We start from the raw sequence: 26,894 nt of genomic DNA on the forward strand, positions 1-26,894 counted from the left end.
GATATGATAAATTGGTAGGTTAAGTTCATACTAAAACCTAGAGTGAAATGTGGCTATGGTCTTTAGATAAGAGAATACACCAATAAATGACAGTGAACTGTGATATGTAACAAAGTGAAATGGGTTGAAATGGTTGAAGGGGAGCGTAGTGTCAGTCATTATTTTAAGCCCATAATATATCTTATTCTAGTTTTTGGGCAAACCAATCTATTCATTCTACTTGAGTCATATTTTACCTTGTCAATTATTCGCTTATCAGTCTTGACTGTTTTTATATGAGCGTATATCTGTGTACACTTCATATCCTATGTCTCATCACATGTCTGTAGTTTATTTTGTCTGCCTATAAATATTGAGTAACGCCTGGCTAAAAAGGAGTCGGCTTAGCAGCCACCTCTCCTGCGTCTCATTTTGCTTTGTTCTACTACATTCACTTTACATACAAAATTTATGTATTCAAAGGCCATTCTCGTTAGTTGAATTATCTAACTTCCGTTATTGACTAACGTGATTTAAGTCGATGGTTGTATACAAGAATAGGCGACATATATATTTCAACAACAATCATCATTACGATCTAATTGGAGTCAGATCCACGGGCCACTAAAAGAGTCGAAGTTAGACTAAGAAAAGCTGTCCATCATAATTGGAAATGCATCACAAGTGTAAAGTGTTAAGGAAAGCTGATAACTATGTCACTTATTGTTTGGTTTTTTCTTTTCTTTTCCCTTCATCCGATGCCAGGCGATAGGTAGTAATGTAAGAATCTGGGTCAGGATGTTGTATATCATCTTAGCAGAATAGCGAATCCAAAATAACATTGAGGACATAAGTCTAGATTCTGAGCGTAGGACAATATCCTCAGTTTAAATGAACGTTGCCTAATCCTAAATCATAATGTGCGTGAAACAAACAAAATGTTCTGTCCCACACTCATGTGTAGATTGAAGTCATAGTTCTCAACATCAATGCTTGCTGGTCGGTAACTAATATTCATCCACTTCGCCAATCCCATTGATGGAGTACCGTTTATACTTCTCATAACGAAAATTGAAGACTGGTTTTACTGAAACACCTATATCTTGGAGAGAACAGGACACATCGTACCAAGGTAAATGGAGTGCATGAGAGTTGGAAATGCTTTAACATCACAAGTTTCACATGAGCAAGTCAGACTATAGCTACGACTTAGACAATCCTTCTCAAGAAGTCATCAATTTGCAAAAGATATAGGAGTGTTGGAACCCTACGATTTAAAGTCTTACTCCAATTGCGACAAAACTGCCTTTCGAGCAAATCTTGCACTGTTAACATTGGAGCTTATTTTTGTCAGTTTGACGGAAAAACGTTCTAAATAATCTTCAACAGTTTTATTCATTTCCATTTGGAGTACTTAATCATAGTGTTTCCACCCTCACTCCAAAAGGATAAGGACACTCTGGAACGTATCCAATGGTGAGTCACGAAATAAGTTCGAGGACTTTGATTCAAGCGTTATGAAGAGCGCCTTCAATCACTGACCCCCTACCCATTATAGTACAGGAGTCCTAGAGGTGACCTAATGTCTTATAGCATCCTAAATTCTTCTGGAATCCTCTTAAACACTTACTTAAGCTAGGTTCCAACATAAACCTAAGGAGTAACACCCAGAACCTGCAGACACAACAGAGCAGAACGGATTGCAGACCAAACTTCTATTCCTTAAGAATACTCAAATGCTGGAATTCACTGCCGGATAAGTTCGTCCAAGCGAATTCCCAGGAGTCCTTTGGGAGAAAACTTGACACATTCAGAGAACGCTTTCTGAAATTAAAAGATATACAAATTAATGCAGTTTATTGGCTAGACCAGCACTCACAAGGGATTATCAAAAATCTGAGGTTATAAATAAACAACAAGAAGCGTGTTGTAGAGAGACCAAATGGTTCATCCAAGCTCGATACATATATAAGGGCTGTTTTCCTACTAATCTATTCATATATATATGCTTTTGGTAATCTCTGTTATTATGATTATTTAAGTCACCAGTTCTTACTACTCCATATTGTATCATACTTTACTGCTACACTTTAATGTGGATACGGTTGTACGTAGCCAAAGCAAAACAACAAACTGAGATGGATTTATACAACTGAGCTGTAACCTTTTTTGGCGTTGACTGTAGTCTCATATTAAAAAAACTACTGTTTTGAACTTTATTCAGAAAAGATTCAAACTTCCACTGGTCTAAGACAAGTTATCAATTAGCGAAAGTGTGTAGCGTGGTGTCGAGTCGTGATTGACTATGAACACCGCTACAAAGGATCGCGTGTCAAATAAATCCATAAAATCCCCCGGAAGCTAAATATCAGAAGGCAGTTAATGGACCAAGTCGAGGTATATTTGCTGGCGATCTCGTGGCATCGAAAGGATACCGAGATCGTGCCAGGATACAAGCTTGGTTACAGAACGTAACCGAATTCGCGCGAAGTCACAATCAAAGTGTAAGAATAATGGATGCTTTTTAGCACAGTTAAACAAAAGCACATTAAAACAGTCACTGGTACAATTGGTTACAATAATAATTGTTTTCAATAAACCAATCGTGTTCTCTAGATAAAGGTGAGTCACTACAAGTGTTTTACTTACTCAGATAAGATTGAAATTCTCTCTAGTCATTTACAATCTCAAGGACATGAAGTTTATGTCGTTTCTCGTTAAAGGCAAGTGATTCCCCAATATCACCTCTTACTATTTCAGGAATTCGCAGTGTAACAAGAAAAACACCGATTACTGAGTGTTTATTTGTAGGTGGGACTTTCCTTCTTCCGTATGCTGTTTATTCAAAGAAAGAACTTTTAAGTAAAAGACTATTTGTACATGCTGCGTGCGCTACTAGATTTGCTCCTCAAGGATCTGTAAATTTATTATTTCTTCAATATATCGTTACATAGGTTGTTAGTGAGACTAAGTCACATGCTCTATACCTGACCATTCACTTGGATCCCCAGGCATCACTGCAAGAATGTTTGAAGTCTATCGGACAAATCAAGGTATTGTAATGCTCTCCACATTTTTCTGACGTTTATATGTAATGACAGTGATACATACACTAATGAAGTTCGTAGGTAGTCGGATATGATTTGTTGAATTTTTTAGTATTTTTAACGGATCATGACATATTCGCAGACACATAACATACTTATTCATATAAATATGTCTCATTAACGAAAATAACAATATAGGATTGATTTTTTGACTAAGAAAACATCTATTTTTTGCCGTCAAGCTCCAAAGCTCTACAAACTAGAGGCTAATAAAATATGTTGTTCAGTGGTTTCTAATGTATGTATTCCTGTTTTTCTCCTATCTTCGGTGATAAAATGTTGATTGTAAATCTGTGAACTCGTCTAACTTCAATCTATGTTGGTAGATGTTTACGTATTATATATAACATTGTCCATTTATACCATTCAATCTTTGTGGTTAAGTTAGAGGTAAATATCTGATCTTATAATTTCATATATAGACTTTGGAAAAAGGCCTTAACGTCTAACCCAGATAAGGACTTATGAAAAAGTGTTAGCGACTCTTTCGATGCATTGATCGTTTCTTATGTGTTGGAATAATAGATAATGGTAACATCCTCATTGGGTCTGTGGTTTTGTAACACAAACTCGTAAACACATCCATTTCTCTATAGAAAGAGTGGTGCTTTTTCCACCATACTCCTAATGAGTTAACATTTGTAAAATGTGTTGTCCTCTTATTCATATTAAGTTCTTTCTGGATGATACAATCTTCCGAACTTTTCGTATCTTAATTTAGCTACTGGAATGTTATTTCTGTGTAATATGTAATCTTATCGTAAGTAGGATAGGGAAATTGGTAAGGGAATTCTCGCCTAACAAAGTTGTATGGTCAATAAGATCTCTGAGTTTAGACATATTATGATTGAAAACTATAATGTTGCCATCCTACTTAAATTTTGCTGACTATATTTATCTCGGGAAATAATAACATTGTTTATGTGCTTTTTACTAATATTGAGTGATGATAGTCTCTGTAGTTCTGTTCAACTAAGTTTAAAAGAGTCTGATAAATTAATAGTGGATTATTATTAGCAATAGATAATACCTGATTGGTATTTTGAATAATCTCATAAATATATTTGAATTAGTGTTTTTGTTTTCATATTGTTACATCTTTATAAAGACGTGATCGTCAATTATAAAAATACTTGTTCATGATGTATTTTAACAAACGGTTACAATATCACGTTCTAAAGCTGAAAGTATTAATAGTGCGTTACATTTGAGGTGATTTCTGTTATTTTTGAGATTGTTATTTGATGGACAAGGAATTTCGTGTCAGAACCAAATAGTCTGTATGAGATATTTCTCATCAGATATTCCTGAAAACGTTTTCGCTTCCAAATGTGTAATTTGCCTGAAAAACTGCTTCGACGTAATTGTAGGCAAATTCTTATTTTCGTAACTTTTTGTTCGTTAATTTGATTGCAGTTATCAGTAATTTATTGAATGTTATTTACTTGTAGTTGTATAAAGTCTACTGTAATGTAACAGACAGCAAATTTTGGTGCATTCACAATCTTGCTATTGCTTGAAAGCACTTCTCTAGTTTGGTCTTGATAGCTTTCTTCGACAATTGATTTACTTGCCTAGTTTTTGAGCCTTTACTTTTATTGTACACGTAAGTAAATACTTTTATTGAATTGATTGTGGACGGTTTGCGAACATTCTTTAAATATGTCGTGAACTATCTGAAGTGTTCTCGATATCAAGTAAAAATTCAAACGTCCTTTAGGTTTAGACTACTACAGTTCCTTGAATAAGCTACTGACATAAAACTTAATGAATAACATTCATATAGAAAATCCTTCGACTTTTATATTACTAGTAAAGATTGAAACCTATAGACTGATAACATTGTATGATCTTACTTCCTCCTGTTACCCCGATGGAGAAACATAGGCCAACCTTCAGTATTCTCCATCTAATTCTGTCCTCGACAATCCTTCCCGGTTGCTATTCATCTTTCTCATGTCTTCTTCCAGTTTTCAACGTAGTGCGTTCTTCGGACTTCCTCTTCCTTTCCCATCCAGAATTTCACGTTAGAGCTTGCCTCGTGATGCAGTTTGGTGATTTTCTCAGTGTGTGTCTTATCCACTTGGGGCGCCTTTTCCTAATTTACTCTTCAGCTGGGAGCTGGTTTATCTTCTCTTACAGTAGTGTGTTGCTGATTATTTTCGGCCAACAGGCATTGAGTATCTTGCATAGACAACTGTTTATAAGTACTTGTACCTTTTTGATGATGTTTGTGGTAGTTCTCCAACTTTCAGCTCCGTACAGTAGAACTCCAATCATATTACTTTGTATAAGCTTCTTGGTCATATCTTTTCGTATCATATTGTTTATGTTCAGCCTCTTTTGTTATCATTACAAACAGATTATTTTAATTTCTTTCTCATTCATCTTGTTAAGTCACTCTCTTTGTGCTGATATGGCATGTAAATTTGGGCCGACGCATGTTCGTAACAGGCTCTGCGTTAATTATGTTTGAATCAACGACATTTACCTATAATTAAGTTGTTTTTACACTTTAAATATATTATCCATACATTTGTTCATTAATTCTAGAAATATGTTGATGCAATTTGTCCACCTGACTCACGAAGTGAAGAAGATGAGATTCTATACGGTGTTGGCTTTGGATTTGAATTTCTACAAAAAATTAACCCTAATTATCAGTCTAGAGGAATTAATAATTACGAATACCGTGAACGGTCAGGAAAACTTGGTAAATTACCTAAAACAGGTAAACTCAGCTTCATTTGTCGGTTTGTCACTTGCTTTTTTATTGTAAGCAATAGTTTATAACCTGACAAACGAATGGTTGAGCAGGTTCGTGGAGTTTTTTCCGAATATGATTCTCTGCTCACTTCAGGGAATCATTTTCATCTAGTGGTATTTATATGCAATTTTAGAACTTTGTAATTTTAAGATTGATTAAAAGCATTATTAAACAGTCATTCTATTACATCAGCACTTGTGGTTTGTTGTGTGACGAAATCTCAGCACGATACAGGAAGCTCGACTAGCTCTTGCCAAATTGCGTCATTTATGGCGTAGGCGAGATATCCGTCTACAAACCAAAGGATGTGTTTACTGCTCAGCAGTTCGTTCCATCCTACTTTCTGGCTGTGAAACATGGCCGGTAAGAGTAGAGGATATTCGTAGGTTACTAGTATTTGGTTGTAGGTGTCTGCGAAGCATTGCTCGTATATCGTGGTACTATCAAGTAGGTAATGGAGTTGTTAGGGAATAGGTACTACTAGGCAAGGATGGGAAATCAATTTGTAGGAAACAATTTCCCACAGATTCAACTCTAAGCTAATCTCTAGACTGTCGAGTACAGAGTCTTGGTTTAGCCAAAGTCAGAACAAGTAAGCTATTTGGCTATATAAACTTTATCTGTTTCTAAAACATAAATTAACATCGTTAGCGTACAAACAAACAGTACGGTCTATTAATACAGAGAAAAACAGAGACAAATAACATACCGAACAGTAGCTAGAGAATAGGAAAAATGAGTCAACAAGCCAAAATTGTTTTACAATGAACATTAAACTGTGATTGGTTAATAAAGAGATACAGTCGTACAAGGTCAAAAGGAGTTGATGTGGTGGTGGGCGTTTCCCTTATTATTGGTGGGTTCGTCTATCAATCACATTTTACACTCCCCGAAACGCGCACCACGTCCGTTGTCCAGGGTCGTCGTCGCCGTCAGACAGCCGGCTCCTTCTAGTAGACATAAGCGTCGTACGTCCTGAGCAGTTTCTTCGTTTGAGGTTCTCAATTTTGCCGTACGAACTCGTCCGTCAAAGCCATAGCTTACTTGTTCGACAATAGCTTTGGACCATAGACTTCTCAGTGAGCCAACATAGTTTAATAACACTAAGTCTCTCGAAGACTCATCCATCAATACCTTCTGAAACAATAGTGATCGCAGAATTCTTCTTATCGACTTTATGATGCGTCCCCATACACCGTCTCGTTGACTAGACCTCGGAAGTTTAAAGCGCCATTCACAACCTCTCTCTAAAAGGGCATTTACTGTCTTATTCTGATTCCAACTACACATGATCTGTCTAAGAATAGCATTGGATCCTATAGAACTACCAGATGCACCCTTACTCTTGTTCACAACTCGTACAAGGGCGCCTTTCTCAACACCATCCTCGATACCACGGCGAATATGTGCTACCTGCTTCTTCAGGGTCTTAGTTACTGGCTTCTTCGTCACAGTAGTCTTCGGCTTTTTCGTAGTCTTCACTTTCAGTTTGATGTCCTTTTCCTTAAGCTTTCTTAGAGTTGATTTGGATTTATTAGCAGATGATGCTTCAGTTTTTGGCTTAACAACCTTATACTTAGTTAATAAAAACGAACAATGAACTTGACGAGAGACATCTTCGGAACGAGTATACCCCGCGACACCATATGCAGATTCTGATGATGCTATACGATCCTCCACAGACATCGATGAAGTACGACTAAGTCGGTCTTTGGATTCAGTTGAATACGATTGTTCAAACTTATCCTCTAATTCCTCTTTAGCTGAGAGGTGATTGAGTACACGATTGCTTTTACAGGGTTCCCCATAGGAACCGAACAGCGTCCAACCTAACAGAGTCTTCACGGCGAATGGTTCATTCGGCTTTCCAGTTCTTACCTCTTTCATTTCGTGTACACTCGGTGCATTGCACCCGATCAACAGTTCGACATTCTCATCCTCTACTCTAGAAAAACTTGTCTTTTAAATGCGTCCAGGATTTCATTTGAGAAGTCGTTGGTACCGTCCTGCGCAACATAGGTAATCTCTCGACTGTCCATACGTTTGGGATTCTAAATGACGAAGACGAGTCTAAGGATGAAACCTCTAGTTGAACCTCTTTACACTGAATTGTGGAATGGTTATCCAACGTTTTCAACGAAATCGTCTTAGGCTCTCCTTCTAACTTCAACCTTTTAGCTAGATCTTCTGTAATAAGAGAGGCATCCGACCCACTATCTAAGAAGGCGCAAGTCTGTGCTACCTTTTCTCCATTTCTTACCAGTACAGGCACTATTGCGAATGCTGCTTGTTTCTGTACACTCTCAACACTTTTCTCCGTACATAGCTGGGTGTTAATGTGTGCATCAATATTAGTATTCCTTGGTTCTTCCCGCAACTCATGTAACAGGGTATGGTGTCTCCAGCCACACCCTTCGACAGCACACGACCTCGGCGATCGACAGTTTTTTGTTACGTGGTTTGCCTTCAGGCATACATTACACAACTTGTGCCTAAGAACGAATTCCTTCCTTTCTCTAACATTCTTGTCTTTAAATTTCTGACATTGATCTAAAGAATGATTACTGGAGCACTCCAATCAAGATGAACTGCGTAAGAGAGCATTATCATCACTAGCACTCGCATAAGATATTCTTGCTGCATTGTAATCTGTACTAATTTTCCTTTTAAAACGCCAACATCTCTATTGTCACTATTAATACCGCGGTTGACGAGTAGGCCGTATCTAGTATTAGCTATATCAGCCTGCTCCTTTACAAACTCAACAAGATCGGTAAACAGAGGCTCTCTGCCTCCTCTGATAATCTTATAAGCTACCTTTAGCCACTCTTGTTGAATGTGCGTTGGTAATTTCAGAACCATAGTTTCAATAGTTCTAGAAGAGTTCAAATCAGAAACGTAATTCATCTGTTCGAGAGTCAAACTACATGCTTGCATTTCTCGAGATAGTCTTCTCAAACCATCTGGTTGATTTCTCCTTATATTGGGAAAGTTTAACAAATTATCGATAAACGTGCGTGCTACGACGTGTTTTTGGCCAAACGTTTCTTCTAAAAGCTTTAGGGCTTGATGGTAACCTATCTCTGGTTCTAGTATAGTACAATGAAGGATAGCGGCTTTCGCTTCTCCGTCACAATATTGAATCAAGTAATTTAGCTTAGCTCTAAATCCAATATTCTCACTCCCAATGCATTCTTCGAAATTTCTAATGAAATTCCAATAATTTGTCGGTGTACCATCAAACCTTATGACTTCTCTTTTTGGTAAATACAGATTTTTTAATATTGTATTCTCACTGTTGCTTACTGATTGGCCGGAACCTTCGCATCTCCGGCAGCGTAATTTTTCTAGTTCAATTTCCTTTTCTAACTGGGTTATGCGCAACCTAGCTAACTCTAGTTCTATCATGCTGTTGTTTTTGAGTTCGTTCTTTCCAAGTTGATCCTCGTCATAAACTCCTGAATGATGTGGTGATAATTCTGGAATCTCATCGGAATCGTAGTGTTTATTGGAAGTCATTTCAGTAGGTATATCGAATCTACTGTTCGAAACTTTGTAGGAAACAATTTCCCACAGATTCAACTCTAAGCTAATCTCTAGACTGTCGAGTACAGAGTCTTGGTTTAGCCAAAGTCAGAACAAGTAAGCTATTTGGCTATATAAACTTTATCTGTTTCTAAAACATAAATTAACATCGTTAGCGTACAAACAAACAGTACGGTCTATTAATACAGAGAAAAACAGAGACAAATAACATACCGAACAGTAGCTAGAGAATAGGAAAAATGAGTCAACAAGCCAAAATTGTTTTACAATGAACATTAAACTGTGATTGGTTAATAAAGAGATACAGTCGTACAAGGTCAAAAGGAGTTGATGTGGTGGTGGGCGTTTCCCTTATTATTGGTGGGTTCGTCTATCAATCACATTTTACACTCCCCGAAACGCGCACCACGTCCGTTGTCCAGGGTCGTCGTCGCCGTCAGACAGCCGGCTCCTTCTAGTAGACATAAGCGTCGTACGTCCTGAGCAGTTTCTTCGTTTGAGGTTCTCAATTTTGCCGTACGAACTCGTCCGTCAAAGCCATAGCTTACTTGTTCGACAATAGCTTTGGACCATAGACTTCTCAGTGAGCCAACATTGTTTAATAACACTAAGTCTCTCGAAGACTCATCCATCAATACCTTCTGAAACAATAGTGATCGCAGAATTCTTCTTATCGACTTTATGATGCGTCCCCATACACCGTCTCGTTGACTAGACCTCGGAAGTTTAAAGCGCCATTCACAACCTCTCTCTAAAAGGGCATTTACTGTCTTATTCTGATTCCAACTACACATGATCTGTCTAAGAATAGCATTGGATCCTATAGAACTACCAGATGCACCCTTACTCTTGTTCACAACTCGTACAAGGGCGCCTTTCTCAACACCATCCTCGATACCACGGCGAATATGTGCTACCTGCTTCTTCAGGGTCTTAGTTACTGGCTTCTTCGTCACAGTGGTCTTCGGCTTTTTCGTAGTCTTCACTTTCAGTTTGATGTCCTTTTCCTTAAGCTTTCTTAGAGTTGATTTGGATTTATTAGCAGATGATGCTTCAGTTTTTGGCTTAACAACCTTATACTTAGTTAATAAAAACGAACAATGAACTTGACGAGAGACATCTTCGGAACGAGTATACCCCGCGACACCATATGCAGATTCTGATGATGCTATACGATCCTCCACAGACATCGATGAAGTACGACTAAGTCGGTCTTTGAATTCAGTTGAATACGATTGTTCAAACTTATCCTCTAATTCCTCTTTAGCTGAGAGGTGATTGAGTACACGATTGCTTTTACAGGGTTCCCCATAGGAACCGAACAGCGTCCAACCTAACAGAGTCTTCACGGCGAATGGTTCATTCGGCTTTCCAGTTCCTACCTCTTTCATTTCGTGTACACTCGGTGCATTGCACCCGATCAACAGTTCGACATTCTCATCCTCTACTCTAGAAAAACTTGTCTTTTAAATGCGTCCAGGATTTCATTTGAGACGTCGTTGGTACCGTCCTGCGCAACATAGGTAATCTCTCGACTGTCCATACGTTTGGGATTCTAAATGACGAAGACGAGTCTAAGGATGAAACCTCTAGTTGAACCTCTTTACACTGAATTGTGGAATGGTTATCCAACGTTTTCAACGAAATCGTCTTAGGCTCTCCTTCTAAATTCAACCTTTTAGCTAGATCTTCTGTAATAAGAGAGGCATCCGACCCACTATCTAAGAAGGCGCAAGTCTGTGCTACCTTTTCTCCATTTCTTACCAGTACAGGCACTATTGCGAATGCTGCTTGTTTCTGTACACTCTCAACACTTTTCTCCGTACATAGCTGGGTGTTAATGTGTGCATCAATATTAGTATTCCTTGGTTCTTCCCGCAACTCATGTAACAGGGTATGGTGTCTCCAGCCACACCCTTCGACAGCACACGACCTCGGCGATCGACAGTTTTTTGTTACGTGGTTTGCCTTCAGGCATACATTACACAACTTGTGTCTAAGAACGAATTCCTTCCTTTCTCTAACATTCTTGTCTTTAAATTTCTGACATTGATCTAAAGAATGATTACTGGAGCACTCCAATCAAGATGAACTGCGTAAGAGAGCATTATCATCACTAGCACTCGCATAAGATATTCTTGCTGCATTGTAATCTGTACTAATTTTCCTTTTTAAAACGCCAACATCTCTATTGTCACTATTACTACCGCGGTTGACGAGTAGGCCGTATCTAGTATTAGCTATATCAGCTTGCTCCTTTACAAACTCAACAAGATCGGTAAACAGAGGCTCTCTGCCTCCTCTGATAATCTTATAAGCTACCTTTAGCCACTCTTGTTGAATGTGCGTTGGTAATTTCAGAACCATAGTTTCAATAGTTCTAGAAGAGTTCAAATCAGAAACGTAATTCATCTGTTCGAGAGTCAAACTACATGCTTGCATTTCTCGAGATAGTCTTCTCAAACCATCTGGTTGATTTCTCCTTATATTGGGAAAGTTTAACAAATTATCGATAAACGTGCGTGCTACGACGTGTTTTTGGCCAAACGTTTCTTCTAAAAGCTTTAGGGCTTGATGGTAACCTATCTCTGGTTCTAGTATAGTACAATGAAGGATAGCGGCTTTCGCTTCTCCGTCACAATATTGAATCAAGTAATTTAGCTTAGCTCTAAATCCAATATTCTCACTCCCAATGCATTCTTCGAAATTTCTAATGAAATTCCAATAATTTGTCGGTGTACCATCAAACCTTATGACTTCTCTTTTTGGTAAATACAGATTTTTAATATTGTATTCTCACTGTTGCTTACTGATTGGCCGGAACCTTCACATCTCCGGCAGCGTAATTTTTCTAGTTCAATTTCCTTTTCTAACTGGGTTATGCGCAACCTAGCTAACTCTAGTTCTATCATGCTGTTGTTTTTGAGTTCGTTCTTTCCAAGTTGATCCTCGTCATAAACTCCTGAATGATGTGGTGATAATTCTGGAATCTCATCGGAATCGTAGTGTTTATTGGAAGTCATTTCAGTAGGTATATCGAATGTACTGTTCGAAACTTTGTAGGAAACAATTTCCCACAGATTCAACTCTAAGCTAATCTCTAGACTGTCGAGTACAGAGTCTTGGTTTAGCCAAAGTCAGAACAAGTAAGCTATTTGGCTATATAAACTTTATCTGTTTCTAAAACATAAATTAACATCGTTAGCGTACAAACAAACAGTACGGTCTATTAATACAGAGAAAAACAGAGACAAATAACATACCGAACAGTAGCTAGAGAATAGGAAAAATGAGTCAACAAGCCAAAATTGTTTTACAATGAACATTAAACTGTGATTGGTTAATAAAGAGATACAGTCGTACAAGGTCAAAAGGAGTTGATGTGGTGGTGGGCGTTTCCCTTATTATTGGTGGGTTCGTCTATCAATCACATTTTACACTCCCCGAAACGCGCACCACGTCCGTTGTCCAGGGTCGTCGTCGCCGTCAGACAGCCGGCTCCTTCTAGTAGACATAAGCGTCGTACGTCCCGAGCAGTTTCTTCGTTTGAGGTTCTCAATTTTGCCGTACGAACTCGTCCGTCAAAGCCATAGCTTACTTGTTCGACAATAGCTTTGGACCATAGACTTCTCAGTGAGCCAACATTGTTTAATAACACTAAGTCTCTCGAAGACTCATCCATCAATACCTTCTGAAACAATAGTGATCGCAGAATTCTTCTTATCGACTTTATGATGCGTCCCCATACACCGTCTCGTTGACTAGACCTCGGAAGTTTAAAGCGCCATTCACAACCTCTCTCTAAAAGGGCATTTACTGTCTTATTCTGATTCCAACTACACATGATCTGTCTAAGAATAGCATTGGATCCTATAGAACTACCAGATGCACCCTTACTCTTGTTCACAACTCGTACAAGGGCGCCTTTCTCAACACCATCCTCGATACCACGGCGAATATGTGCTACCTGCTTCTTCAGGGTCTTAGTTACTGGCTTCTTCGTTACAGTGGTCTTCGGCTTTTTCGTAGTCTTCACTTTCAGTTTGATGTCCTTTTCCTTAAGCTTTCTTAGAGTTGATTTGGATTTATTAGCAGATGATGCTTCAGTTTTTGGCTTAACAACCTTATACTTAGTTAATAAAAACGAACAATGAACTTGACGAGAGACATCTTCGGAACGAGTATACCCCGCGACACCATATGCAGATTCTGATGATGCTATACGATCCTCCACAGACATCGATGAAGTACGACTAAGTCGGTCTTTGGATTCAGTTGAATACGATTGTTCAAACTTATCCTCTAATTCCTCTTTAGCTGAGAGGTGATTGAGTACACGATTGCTTTTACAGGGTTCCCCATAGGAACCGAACAGCGTCCAACCTAACAGAGTCTTCACGGCGAATGGTTCATTCGGCTTTCCAGTTCTTACCTCTTTCATTTCGTGTACACTCGGTGCATTGCACCCGATCAACAGTTCGACATTCTCATCCTCTACTCTAGAAAAACTTGTCTTTTAAATGCGTCCAGGATTTCATTTGAGACGTCGTTGGTACCGTCCTGCGCAACATAGGTAATCTCTCGACTGTCCATACGTTTGGGATTCTAAATGACGAAGACGAGTCTAAGGATGAAACCTCTAGTTGAACCTCTTTACACTGAATTGTGGAATGGTTATCCAACGTTTTCAACGAAATCGTCTTAGGCTCTCCTTCTAACTTCAACCTTTTAGCTAGATCTTCTGTAATAAGAGAGGCATCCGACCCACTATCTAAGAAGGCGCAAGTCTGTGCTACCTTTTCTCCATTTCTTACCAGTACAGGCACTATTGCGAATGCTGCTTGTTTCTGTACACTCTCAACACTTTTCTCCGTACATAGCTGGGTGTTAATGTGTGCATCAATATTAGTATTCCTTGGTTCTTCCCGCAACTCATGTAACAGGGTATGGTGTCTCCAGCCACACCCTTCGACAGCACACGACCTCGGCGATCGACAGTTTTTTGTTACGTGGTTTGCCTTCAGGCATACATTACACAACTTGTGCCTAAGAACGAATTCCTTCCTTTCTCTAACATTCTTGTCTTTAAATTTCTGACATTGATCTAAAGAATGATTACTGGAGCACTCCAAACAAGATGAACTGCGTAAGAGAGCATTATCATCACTAGCACTCTCATAAGATATTCTTGCTGCATTGTAATCTGTACTAATTTTCCTTTTAAAACGCCAACATCTCTATCGTCACTATTACTACCGCGGTTGACGAGTAGGCCGTATCTAGTATTAGCTATATCAGCTTGCTCCTTTACAAACTCAACAAGATCGGTAAACAGAGGCTCTCTGCCTCCTCTGATAATCTTATAAGCTACCTTTAGCCACTCTTGTTGAATGTGCGTTGGTAATTTCAGAACCATAGTTTCAATAGTTCTAGAAGAGTTCAAATCAGAAACGTAATTCATCTGTTCGAGAGTCAAACTACATGCTTGCATTTCTCGAGATAGTCTTCTCAAACCATCTGGTTGATTTCTCCTTATATTGGGAAAGTTTAACAAATTATCGATAAATGTGCGTGCTACGACGTGTTTTTGGCCAAACGTTTCTTCTAAAAGCTTTAGGGCTTGATGGTAACCTATCTCTGGTTCTAGTATAGTACAATGAAGGATAGCGGCTTTCGCTTCTCCGTCACAATATTGAATCAAGTAATTTAGCTTAGCTCTAAATCCAATATTCTCACTCCCAATGCATTCTTCGAAATTTCTAATGAAATTCCAATAATTTGTCGGTGTACCATCAAACCTTATGACTTCTCTTTTTGGTAAATACAGATTTTTTAATATTGTATTCTCACTGTTGCTTACTGATTGGCCGGAACCTTCACATCTCCGGCAGCGTAATTTTTCTAGTTCAATTTCCTTTTCTAACTGGGTTATGCGCAACCTAGCTAACTCTAGTTCTATCATGCTGTTGTTTTTGAGTTCGTTCTTTCCAAGTTGATCCTCGTCATAAACTCCTGAATGATGTGGTGATAATTCTGGAATCTCATCGGAATCGTAGTGTTTATTGGAAGTCATTTCAGTAGGTATATCGAATGTACTGTTCGAAACTTTGTAGGAAACAATTTCCCACAGATTCAACTCTAAGCTAATCTCTAGACTGTCGAATACAGAGTCTTGGTTTAGCCAAAGTCAGAACAAGTAAGCTATTTGGCTATATAAACTTTATCTGTTTCTAAAACATAAATTAACATCATTAGCGTACAAACAAACAGTACGGTCTATTAATACAGAGAAAAACAGAGACAAATAACATACCGAACAGTAGCTAGAGAATAGGAAAAATGAGTCAACAAGCCAAAATTGTTTTACAATGAACATTAAACTGTGATTGGTTAATAAAGAGATACAGTCGTACAAGGTCAAAAGGAGTTGATGTGGTGGTGGGCGTTTCCCTTATTATTGGTGGGTTCGTCTATCAATCACATTTTACACTCCCCGAAACGCGCACCACGTCCGTTGTCCAGGGTCGTCGTCGCCGTCAGACAGCTGGCTCCTTCTAGTAGACATAATCGTCGTACGTCCCGAGCAGTTTCTTCGTTTGAGGTTCTCAATTTTGCCGTACGAACTCGTCCGTCAAAGCCATAGCTTACTTGTTCGACAATAGCTTTGGACCATAGACTTCTCAGTGAGCCAACATTGTTTAATAACACTAAGTCTCTCGAAGACTCATCCATCAATACCTTCTGAAACAATAGTGATCGCAGAATTCTTCTTATCGACTTTATGATGCGTCCCCATACACCGTCTCGTTGACTAGACCTCGGAAGTTTAAAGCGCCATTCACAACCTCTCTCTAAAAGGGCATTTACTGTCTTATTCTGATTCCAACTACACATGATCTGTCTAAGAATAGCATTGGATCCTATAGAACTACCAGATGCACCCTTACTCTTGTTCACAACTCGTACAAGGGCGCCTTTCTCAACACCATCCTCGATACCACGGCGAATATGTGCTACCTGCTTCTTCAGGGTCTTAGTTACTGGCTTCTTCGTTACAGTGGTCTTCGGCTTTTTCGTAGTCTTCACTTTCAGTTTGATGTCCTTTTCCTTAAGCTTTCTTAGAGTTGATTTGGATTTATTAGCAGATGATGCTTCAGTTTTTGGCTTAACAACCTTATACTTAGTTAATAAAAACGAACAATGAACTTGACGAGAGACATCTTCGGAACGAGTATACCCCGCGACACCATATGCAGATTCTGATGATGCTATACGATCCTCCACAGACATCGATGAAGTACGACTAAGTCGGTCTTTGAATTCAGTTGAATACGATTGTTCAAACTTATCCTCTAATTCCTCTTTAGCTGAGAGGTGATTGAGTACACGATTGCTTTTACAGGGTTCCCCATAGGAACCGAACAGCGTCCAACCTAACAGAGTCTTCACGGCGAATGGTTCATTCGGCTTTCCAGTTCCTACCTCTTTCATTTCGTGTACACTCGGTGCATTGCACCCGATCAACAGTTCGACATTCTCATCCTCTACTCTAGAAAAACTTGTCTTTTAAATGCGTCCAGGATTTCATTTGAGACGTCGTTGGTACCGTCCTGCGCAACATAGGTAATCTCTCGACTGTCCATACGTTTGGGATTCTAAATGACGAAGACGAGTCTAAGGATGAAACCTCTAGTTGAACCTCTTTACACTGAATTGTGGAATGGTTATCCAACGTTTTCAACGAAATCGTCTTAGGCTCTCCTTCTAAATTCAACCTTTTAGCTAGATCTTCTGTAATAAGAGAGGCATCCGACCCACTATCTAAGAAGGCGCAAGTCTGTGCTACCTTTTCTCCATTTCTTACCAGTACAGGCACTATTGCGAATGCTGCTTGTTTCTGTACACTCTCAACACTTTTCTCCGTACATAGCTGGGTGTTAATGTGTGCATCAATATTAGTATTCCTTGGTTCTTCCCGCAACTCATGTAACAGGGTATGGTGTCTCCAGCCACACCCTTCGACAGCACACGACCTCGGCGATCGACAGTTTTTGTTACGTGGTTTGCCTTCAGGCATACATTACACAACTTGTGTCTAAGAACGAATTCCTTCCTTTCTCTAACATTCTTGTCTTTAAATTTCTGACATTGATCTAAAGAATGATTACTGGAGCACTCCAATCAAGATGAACTGCGTAAGAGAGCATTATCATCACTAGCACTCGCATAAGATATTCTTGCTGCATTGTAATCTGTACTAATTTTCCTTTTAAAACGCCAACATCTCTATTGTCACTATTACTACCGCGGTTGACGAGTAGGCCGTATCTAGTATTAGCTATATCAGCTTGCTCCTTTACAAACTCAACAAGATCGGTAAACAGAGGCTCTCTGCCTCCTCTGATAATCTTATAAGCTACCTTTAGCCACTCTTGTTGAATGTGCGTTGGTAATTTCAGAACCATAGTTTCAATAGTTCTAGAAGAGTTCAAATCAGAAACGTAATTCATCTGTTCGAGAGTCAAACTACATGCTTGCATTTCTCGAGATAGTCTTCTCAAACCATCTGGTTGATTTCTCCTTATATTGGGAAAGTTTAACAAATTATCGATAAACGTGCGTGCTACGACGTGTTTTTGGCCAAACGTTTCTTCTAAAAGCTTTAGGGCTTGATGGTAACCTATCTCTGGTTCTAGTATAGTACAATGAAGGATAGCGGCTTTCGCTTCTCCGTCACAATATTGAATCAAGTAATTTAGCTTAGCTCTAAATCCAATATTCTCACTCCCAATGCATTCTTCGAAATTTCTAATGAAATTCCAATAATTTGTCGGTGTACCATCAAACCTTATGACTTCTCTTTTTGGTAAATACAGATTTTTTAATATTGTATTCTCACTGTTGCTTACTGATTGGCCGGAACCTTCACATCTCTGGCAGCGTAATTTTTCTAGTTCAATTTCCTTTTCTAACTGGGTTATGCGCAACCTAGCTAACTCTAGTTCTATCATGCTGTTGTTTTTGAGTTCGTTCTTTCCAAGTTGATCCTCGTCATAAACTCCTGAATGATGTGGTGATAATTCTGGAATCTCATCGGAATCGTAGTGTTTATTGGAAGTCATTTCAGTAGGTATATCGAATCTACTGTTCGAAACTTTGTAGGAAACAATTTCCCACAGATTCAACTCTAAGCTAATCTCTAGACTGTCGAGTACAGAGTCTTGGTTTAGCCAAAGTCAGAACAAGTAAGCTATTTGGCTATATAAACTTTATCTGTTTCTAAAACATAAATTAACATCGTTAGCGTACAAACAAACAGTACGGTCTATTAATACAGAGAAAACAGAGACAAATAACATACCGAACAGTAGCTAGAGAATAGGAAAAATGAGTCAACAAGCCAAAATTGTTTTACAATGAACATTAAACTGTGATTGGTTAATAAAGAGATACAGTCGTACAAGGTCAAAAGGAGTTGATGTGGTGGTGGGCGTTTCCCTTATTATTGGTGGGTTCGTCTATCAATCACATTTTACACTCCCCGAAACGCGCACCACGTCCGTTGTCCAGGGTCGTCGTCGCCGTCAGACAGCCGGCTCCTTCTAGTAGACATAAGCGTCGTACGTCCTGAGCAGTTTCTTCGTTTGAGGTTCTCAATTTTGCCGTACGAACTCGTCCGTCAAAGCCATAGCTTACTTGTTCGACAATAGCTTTGGACCATAGACTTCTCAGTGAGCCAACATAGTTTAATAACACTAAGTCTCTCGAAGACTCATCCATCAATACCTTCTGAAACAATAGTGATCGCAGAATTCTTCTTATCGACTTTATGATGCGTCCCCATACACCGTCTCGTTGACTAGACCTCGGAAGTTTAAAGCGCCATTCACAACCTCTCTCTAAAAGGGCATTTACTGTCTTATTCTGATTCCAACTACACATGATCTGTCTAAGAATAGCATTGGATCCTATAGAACTACCAGATGCACCCTTACTCTTGTTCACAACTCGTACAAGGGCGCCTTTCTCAACACCATCCTCGATACCACGGCGAATATGTGCTACCTGCTTCTTCAGGGTCTTAGTTACTGGCTTCTTCGTCACAGTAGTCTTCGGCTTTTCGTAGTCTTCACTTTCAGTTTGATGTCCTTTTCCTTAAGCTTTCTTAGAGTTGATTTGGATTTATTAGCAGATGATGCTTCAGTTTTTGGCTTAACAACCTTATACTTAGTTAATAAAAACGAACAATGAACTTGACGAGAGACATCTTCGGAACGAGTATACCCCGCGACACCATATGCAGATTCTGATGATGCTATACGATCCTCCACAGACATCGATGAAGTACGACTAAGTCGGTCTTTGGATTCAGTTGAATACGATTGTTCAAACTTATCCTCTAATTCCTCTTTAGCTGAGAGGTGATTGAGTACACGATTGCTTTTACAGGGTTCCCCATAGGAACCGAACAGCGTCCAACCTAACAGAGTCTTCACGGCGAATGGTTCATTCGGCTTTCCAGTTCCTACCTCTTTCATTTCGTGTACACTCGGTGCATTGCACCCGATCAACAGTTCGACATTCTCATCCTCTACTCTAGAAAAACTTGTCTTTTAAATGCGTCCAGGATTTCATTTGAGAAGTCGTTGGTACCGTCCTGCGCAACATAGGTAATCTCTCGACTGTCCATACGTTTGGGATTCTAAATGACGAAGACGAGTCTAAGGATGAAACCTCTAGTTGAACCTCTTTACACTGAATTGTGGAATGGTTATCCAACGTTTTCAACGAAATCGTCTTAGGCTCTCCTTCTAACTTCAACCTTTTAGCTAGATCTTCTGTAATAAGAGAGGCATCCGACCCACTATCTAAGAAGGCGCAAGTCTGTGCTACCTTTTCTCCATTTCTTACCAGTACAGGCACTATTGCGAATGCTGCTTGTTTCTGTACACTCTCAACACTTTTCTCCGTACATAGCTGGGTGTTAATGTGTGCATCAATATTAGTATTCCTTGGTTCTTCCCGCAACTCATGTAACAGGGTATGGTGTCTCCAGCCACACCCTTCGACAGCACACGACCTCGGCGATCGACAGTTTTTTGCTACGTGGTTTGCCTTCAGGCATACATTACACAACTTGTGTCTAAGAACGAATTCCTTCCTTTCTCTAACATTCTTGTCTTTAAATTTCTGACATTGATCTAAAGAATGATTACTGGAGCACTCCAATCAAGATGAACTGCGTAAGAGAGCATTATCATCACTAGCACTCGCATAAGATATTCTTGCTGCATTGTAATCTGTACTAATTTTCCTTTTTAAAACGCCAACATCTCTATTGTCACTATTAATACCGCGGTTGACGAGTAGGCCGTATCTAGTATTAGCTATATCAGCCTGCTCCTTTACAAACTCAACAAGATCGGTAAACAGAGGCTCTCTGCCTCCTCTGATAATCTTATAAGCTACCTTTAGCCACTCTTGTTGAATGTGCGTTGGTAATTTCAGAACCATAGTTTCAATAGTTCTAGAAGAGTTCAAATCAGAAACGTAATTCATCTGTTCGAGAGTCAAACTACATGCTTGCATTTCTCGAGATAGTCTTCTCAAACCATCTGGTTGATTTCTCCTTATATTGGGAAAGTTTAACAAATTATCGATAAACGTGCGTGCTACGACGTGTTTTTGGCCAAACGTTTCTTCTAAAAGCTTTAGGGCTTGATGGTAACCTATCTCTGGTTCTAGTATAGTACAATGAAGGATAGCGGCTTTCGCTTCTCCGTCACAATATTGAATCAAGTAATTTAGCTTAGCTCTAAATCCAATATTCTCACTCCCAATGCATTCTTCGAAATTTCTAATGAAATTCCAATAATTTGTCGGTGTACCATCAAACCTTATGACTTCTCTTTTTGGTAAATACAGATTTTTTAATATTGTATTCTCACTGTTGCTTACTGATTGGCCGGAACCTTCACATCTCCGGCAGCGTAATTTTCTAGTTCAATTTCCTTTTCTAACTGGGTTATGCGCAACCTAGCTAACTCTAGTTCTATCATGCTGTTGTTTTTGAGTTCGTTCTTTCCAAGTTGATCCTCGTCATAAACTCCTGAATGATGTGGTGATAATTCTGGAATCTCATCGGAATCGTAGTGTTTATTGGAAGTCATTTCAGTAGGTATATCGAATCTACTGTTCGAAACTTTGTAGGAAACAATTTCCCACAGATTCAACTCTAAGCTAATCTCTAGACTGTCGAGTACAGAGTCTTGGTTTAGCCAAAGTCAGAACAAGTAAGCTATTTGGCTATATAAACTTTATCTGTTTCTAAAACATAAATTAACATCGTTAGCGTACAAACAAACAGTACGGTCTATTAATACAGAGAAAACAGAGACAAATAACATACCGAACAGTAGCTAGAGAATAGGAAAAATGAGTCAACAAGCCAAAATTGTTTTACAATGAACATTAAACTGTGATTGGTTAATAAAGAGATACAGTCGTACAAGGTCAAAAGGAGTTGATGTGGTGGTGGGCGTTTCCCTTATTATTGGTGGGTTCGTCTATCAATCACATTTTACACAATTGATGAAGTGATGAAATTTGATTAGTTGAGATGGTTGGGACATGTGTTACGTATGCTGAAACACTGACTGCTCCGATGAGCGATGTTTAATGGCGTGGGAGAGTAGGTTTGAAGAAAGGTAGGGGCGGCCAGACGAAAACATGACACAAATGCATAAAGTCACAGACAAGTGGACTGAGCCATGTTATTAGATGCAAACTACCTGGTTGGGATCTGTGAGACGATAGCAACTGATGGTTGGAGACCTTGAATGACATAGCTCGAAATAGTTTGCAATGGCGTAGGTGCATACACTCTTTATGTTCTCTCAAATTCTAATCTTGCGAATTCTTCATGTCCCTAGATTATACTCTTTGAATAACATCACCAAACCCTGATCTTTCCGATTACTGCTTATACTTTTACTACCTGTACGACTATAGGATTTGAAATGAGAATTGTATCTGTATGCTAATGTCTTATGGCAATTTGAACTGATGTATGTACGTACGAAGTTCCACGTTGTTACTGAATGATTATTACATAATACTTTTAACACATATAAGATTTTATACATTAATTTATCTTTTATAAATTACATAAGATCAAGTAATCAATGATATAACTAAACTCGATCATTTATTCACTACTATATACATGGATAATTTTATCCTCAATGTATTCCTGATAGTCATTTTATATTATTTAATAACCTAGCATATCTGGTTAATCATCCATTTAACGTATTACTTATTCGGCCTATGCTCCATTGGAGGTGGGTAACAGGCGTAAGTAAGTAAGTATTACTTACTGTTTTCATATATCAAGTATTAAAAAAACTGACTTATGTAATAATTAACTCGATGAAATGAAGCTTAATGAATGGTTTCAGTAGGCATATAACAGTTTAATGTATCTTACAACTAGTAACTAGGTAACAAAATTGAACGGTAGTTTATATAGTATCAAACAGATAATCAGTTGTTAGCTAAATAAGTTGATTACAGATTATTATTGTTTTAATAAATTTCATAGATGGAGATATATTTATTCATGCTAAATGTCATGAATATGGTAAATTGTTTGAATTGACACAAGCTATTATCAATAATTTACCAAATGGATCTGTAATCAAATTTGAAGATATCTACGGATGGGTTTATCGTAATGGACGAGATTTGAGTGGTTTCATTGATGGTAAAATTATTCTATATTTTATTTCATATTGCATATTTCTATCTTTATTATTATATTCGTAATGGGATTAATATTTACAATTGAATTTGATTTAACTGTTAAATAAAACTTGAAAAGTAGTTCTCATTCCTAATCTAAATTGTAGAACAAAGATTCAACGGTTATACTTTTACAAAGTATGTATTATAATTTGTTTACTTAGTTTAAACGTCAGATCTCCACCTTCGTCTTATTAATTTTAAGAATACACTCATTATTACATGAAAGATAAAAGTAGAACTCCTGTTTGAAAGGCCATGTATGTTTGGGTTTTTTCATCGCGTTTTGAGTGGCACAGTAAACTTTCTACATTATTAGTTATACCAAGGTATTTGGGTTTAGCTCAACAAGGCTCTGTATTGTTAGTTATATTTCATAACATCTTACGCCATTAAGATACCATGGTCGTTAGGACCATATTCACGGAGTGGTGGTGATGGACGAGCAGCTGCTAGTTGCATATGTCTGTCTTCAATATTACAGCGCCGTATCATAAACTGGTTACCTCTTTAATTATTCCATCCCGTACCGCTGTCGGCAAATAATACTTGATGTATAGGTCGTTGAGATGACACTTATAAAACATGCCGATACTATCTAATTATTTTTTATTATTTATTTCAACACATAAATATTGGTACAAGAGGGCACCAAATATATATGCGCCACACCATATTTGTATGTGTGTGGGCTGTGATACTGCCCAGGTGCCCAGACCGAAGCAGGTGGTTTTCTTAGGGGACCACACTCCTAGCCTTTGACCTAAAGGTCTGATCCACAAGGCAATGGAGCATCGTGAGGAGATGCATTCCCATGGTGGCCGGTGACCAACGATTGGTTCATACGCCATTTGTTCCCGCAGGATACTGGAGCCCATGTGCACCATTGGTTTGGAACCCGGTTAAAGCGCCGGATGTTCGCTTTTCTTCCTCTCATTTTCGTGAACAACACCCCCACCACGAGAAGGCAGTGAGTAGGACTTCTCTGGCAGAGGCTGTATACGCGTGGCTGTGTGAGAGCATTTCGAGAGGGAGGGCGGGCCCACCACACTCTCGGCCATACCAGGGCATTTGGGGGCGATACCATCTAAATTGATCTTCAAATAAGGCGAAATCAATTGAATTGTCCTCACTGTAATCAAACACGTTGTTGGATCTCGACATTAGTTACATTTAATTACCAAATGTAAACAAGTCTTCAGGGGAAGCAGTAATGAAACGCACCGAGTCACTAACATCCTTGGCTTAGAGGGAGCATGTTTCAAAAGTAAAATTTTATCTATTTGATTATATAAACATTGGTACACAGAGACACCAAGTAGATATAAGCCACACTTCATCATTTGATTTGTGTAACAGCTGGAGTACTGCCCGGGCGCCCAAACCGAAGCACGTGGTTCTATTAGGGGTCACTCGTTGAGGCTTTGACCTATATGTCAAATCCACAAGGCAGTGGATAAACGTCAGGAGATGCAGTCCCATGATAGCCGATGACCAACAACAGGCTCATACGCCATTTGTTCTCTCAGGATCCTGGATCCCACGTGCACCATTAGTTTGAAATCAGGGTTCTTCAACTCCCCTAGGTGGATCTTGCGTGCTCGCCAACCCAATTAGAACATCAGACATTCGGTTTTCGTCCTCTTGATTTCGTAAACACCCCCGCTACAAGAAGGCAGTCAGTAGGACTCCCTGGCAGTAGCTGTATACGCGTGGCCATGTGAGGATATTTCGGGAGGGAAAGCTAACTATCCCCACCTTCGGCCGTACTGGGGCATTCGCGGGCTTCACAGGTAAAACACAGAACTCTCCTCAACTGTTTGATGTTTACCCGGTATTTAATTCAATCAAAATTAATCGGATTTTAAGTAAAGAACCAGTAGCCATTGTCCTTATACAGTATACCATCACTAAACTGCTTAAAACCAACATCTCCAACGTTTATTTTATTTAATAATAAGGCACAGAGAATCCGGCAGATCCTGATGAACGAGCTGAAGTGGCGATCAATACAAAGACCGGTGGAAGTTACGCTGTTGTTCAAAAATGGGTTCACAATATGGATATGATTCGGACAACAAAAGGTAAAGTATAATATGAATTCATTATATTTCGTGGTTTCTCATCAGTCGCCTACAATCATATATGTATTGAATGTCAACATTAAAGTAATATATCGAGTGAAACGATTGACATATGAATGAAAAGAATTGAAACGACTAAGGTTATCAATAATAAGTATATGTATATATGTGCAAGAACAGGCCGGAGGTCATTTGGTGTTAGAATCTAAAACAAGCATAAGGGATGGGTTATGCATTAATCAAGTGAGGTTTATATATGATTCCTGGAATTAAAAAAATAATCGATACGATGTGTTACGTAAACTCTGTGAGTATGGGAAATACTATATCTTTTCTACTTCAAGGACTATCGTCCTTAATGTTTTGACTTAGATAACTCCAGAGAGATTGTTGACACCATAAGTTAGTTTTGGCTAGATAAACGTTTTGAAATCCTAAAACTAATTTATCACTGAATTTTTTGCGGTTTTTAATGTTTCACCCGTTCAAATCCGCAATACTCTCCTAATAGTCGAATCTAATAGTTTTGAAATAAGTTGGTTACCTTAAGACTACTGAGTTTTTTTGTCAATTAGTGATTCACATTACCTACTTTAGTCAAATTTTTGTACTATGTAATCATTTCTTTTTACTATAGAGTAATATCAATCTTCACTGTTGACTTTACTTTGCGGATTCTCACCATCTGCTTACAATTGTAGTCAGTATACGATTAGGTGATAGAGATTAAATGACTGAAAAAAATTGTAGTGACAATAAGTATCAGTACTGTATATACATATAAGTGAATAAACACGTCCACAGTCAATCGAAGATAGATACAGAGGATATGAAGGTGAATATGGAAGTAATTGTGTTCATGCCAATCTATATACATTGAAAGAACAATGAGAAGTATGTATATTTTTATTTCCATATTCCAAAGAGTTTGAAAAGGATAGTTGCCACAGTCTTAAACAGTCCAGTAAGTTATCGTCTAATCAACACCTAGCGTATCATTGATATTCATCAATTATTTGAAATAATTACTAGTTAAGACGATACAACACCTTTATACTTCTCTTAAACAGTAATAATAAGTACAGGGAGGCACCAAATACATATGCGCCACACAGATCTGATTTTATATGTGTGAGGGCTGTGATACTGCCCGGGTGCCCAAACCGAAGCATGTGGTTTTCTTAGGGGACCACACTCCTAGCCTTTGACCCAAAGGTCTGATCCACAGGGCAGTGGAGCATCGTGAGGAGATGCATTCCCATGGTGGCCGGTGACCAACGATTGGTTCATACGCCATTTGTTCCCGCAGGATACTGGAGCCCATGTGCACCATTGGTTTGGAACCCGGTTAAAGCGCCGGATGTTCGCTTTTCTTCCTCTCATTTTCGTGAACAACACCCCCACCACGAGAAGGCAGTGAGTAGGACTTCTCTGGCAGAGGCTGTATACGCGTGGCTGTGTGAGAGCATTTCGAGAGGGAGGGCGGGCCCACCACACTCTCGGCCATACCAGGGCATTTGGGGAACTTTTACATTACTTAAAGCGACATTTCTCAGTCTAATTCATAATTTGGAGATTGTAATAATTTAATAATTAAATTCATGAGTC

At 38.8% G+C, this 26,894-nt stretch overlaps 1 protein-coding gene across 1 annotated transcript in view; it reads left to right on the forward strand.

Annotated features, from left to right (window-relative positions):
• Positions 1–2,674: 2,674 nt before the first annotated feature.
• Positions 2,675–26,894, forward strand: part of MS3_00010699 (uncharacterized protein) — a gene marked incomplete at both ends in the record, with an annotated part of 31,780 nt that continues 7,560 nt past the window's right edge. Inside the window, 6 exons of the mRNA XM_051219096.1 lie at positions 2,675–2,702; positions 2,740–2,897; positions 2,934–3,032; positions 5,640–5,817; positions 23,003–23,164; positions 25,164–25,286. Of these exons, the coding sequence (XP_051063999.1) occupies positions 2,675–2,702; positions 2,740–2,897; positions 2,934–3,032; positions 5,640–5,817; positions 23,003–23,164; positions 25,164–25,286 (748 nt within the window). The remainder of the gene's footprint in view (positions 2,703–2,739; positions 2,898–2,933; positions 3,033–5,639; positions 5,818–23,002; positions 23,165–25,163; positions 25,287–26,894) is intronic.

Source organism: Schistosoma haematobium (assembly GCF_000699445.3).
Source record: "Schistosoma haematobium chromosome Unknown HiC_scaffold_350, whole genome shotgun sequence".
NCBI classification, from domain to species: domain Eukaryota; kingdom Metazoa; phylum Platyhelminthes; class Trematoda; order Strigeidida; family Schistosomatidae; genus Schistosoma; species Schistosoma haematobium.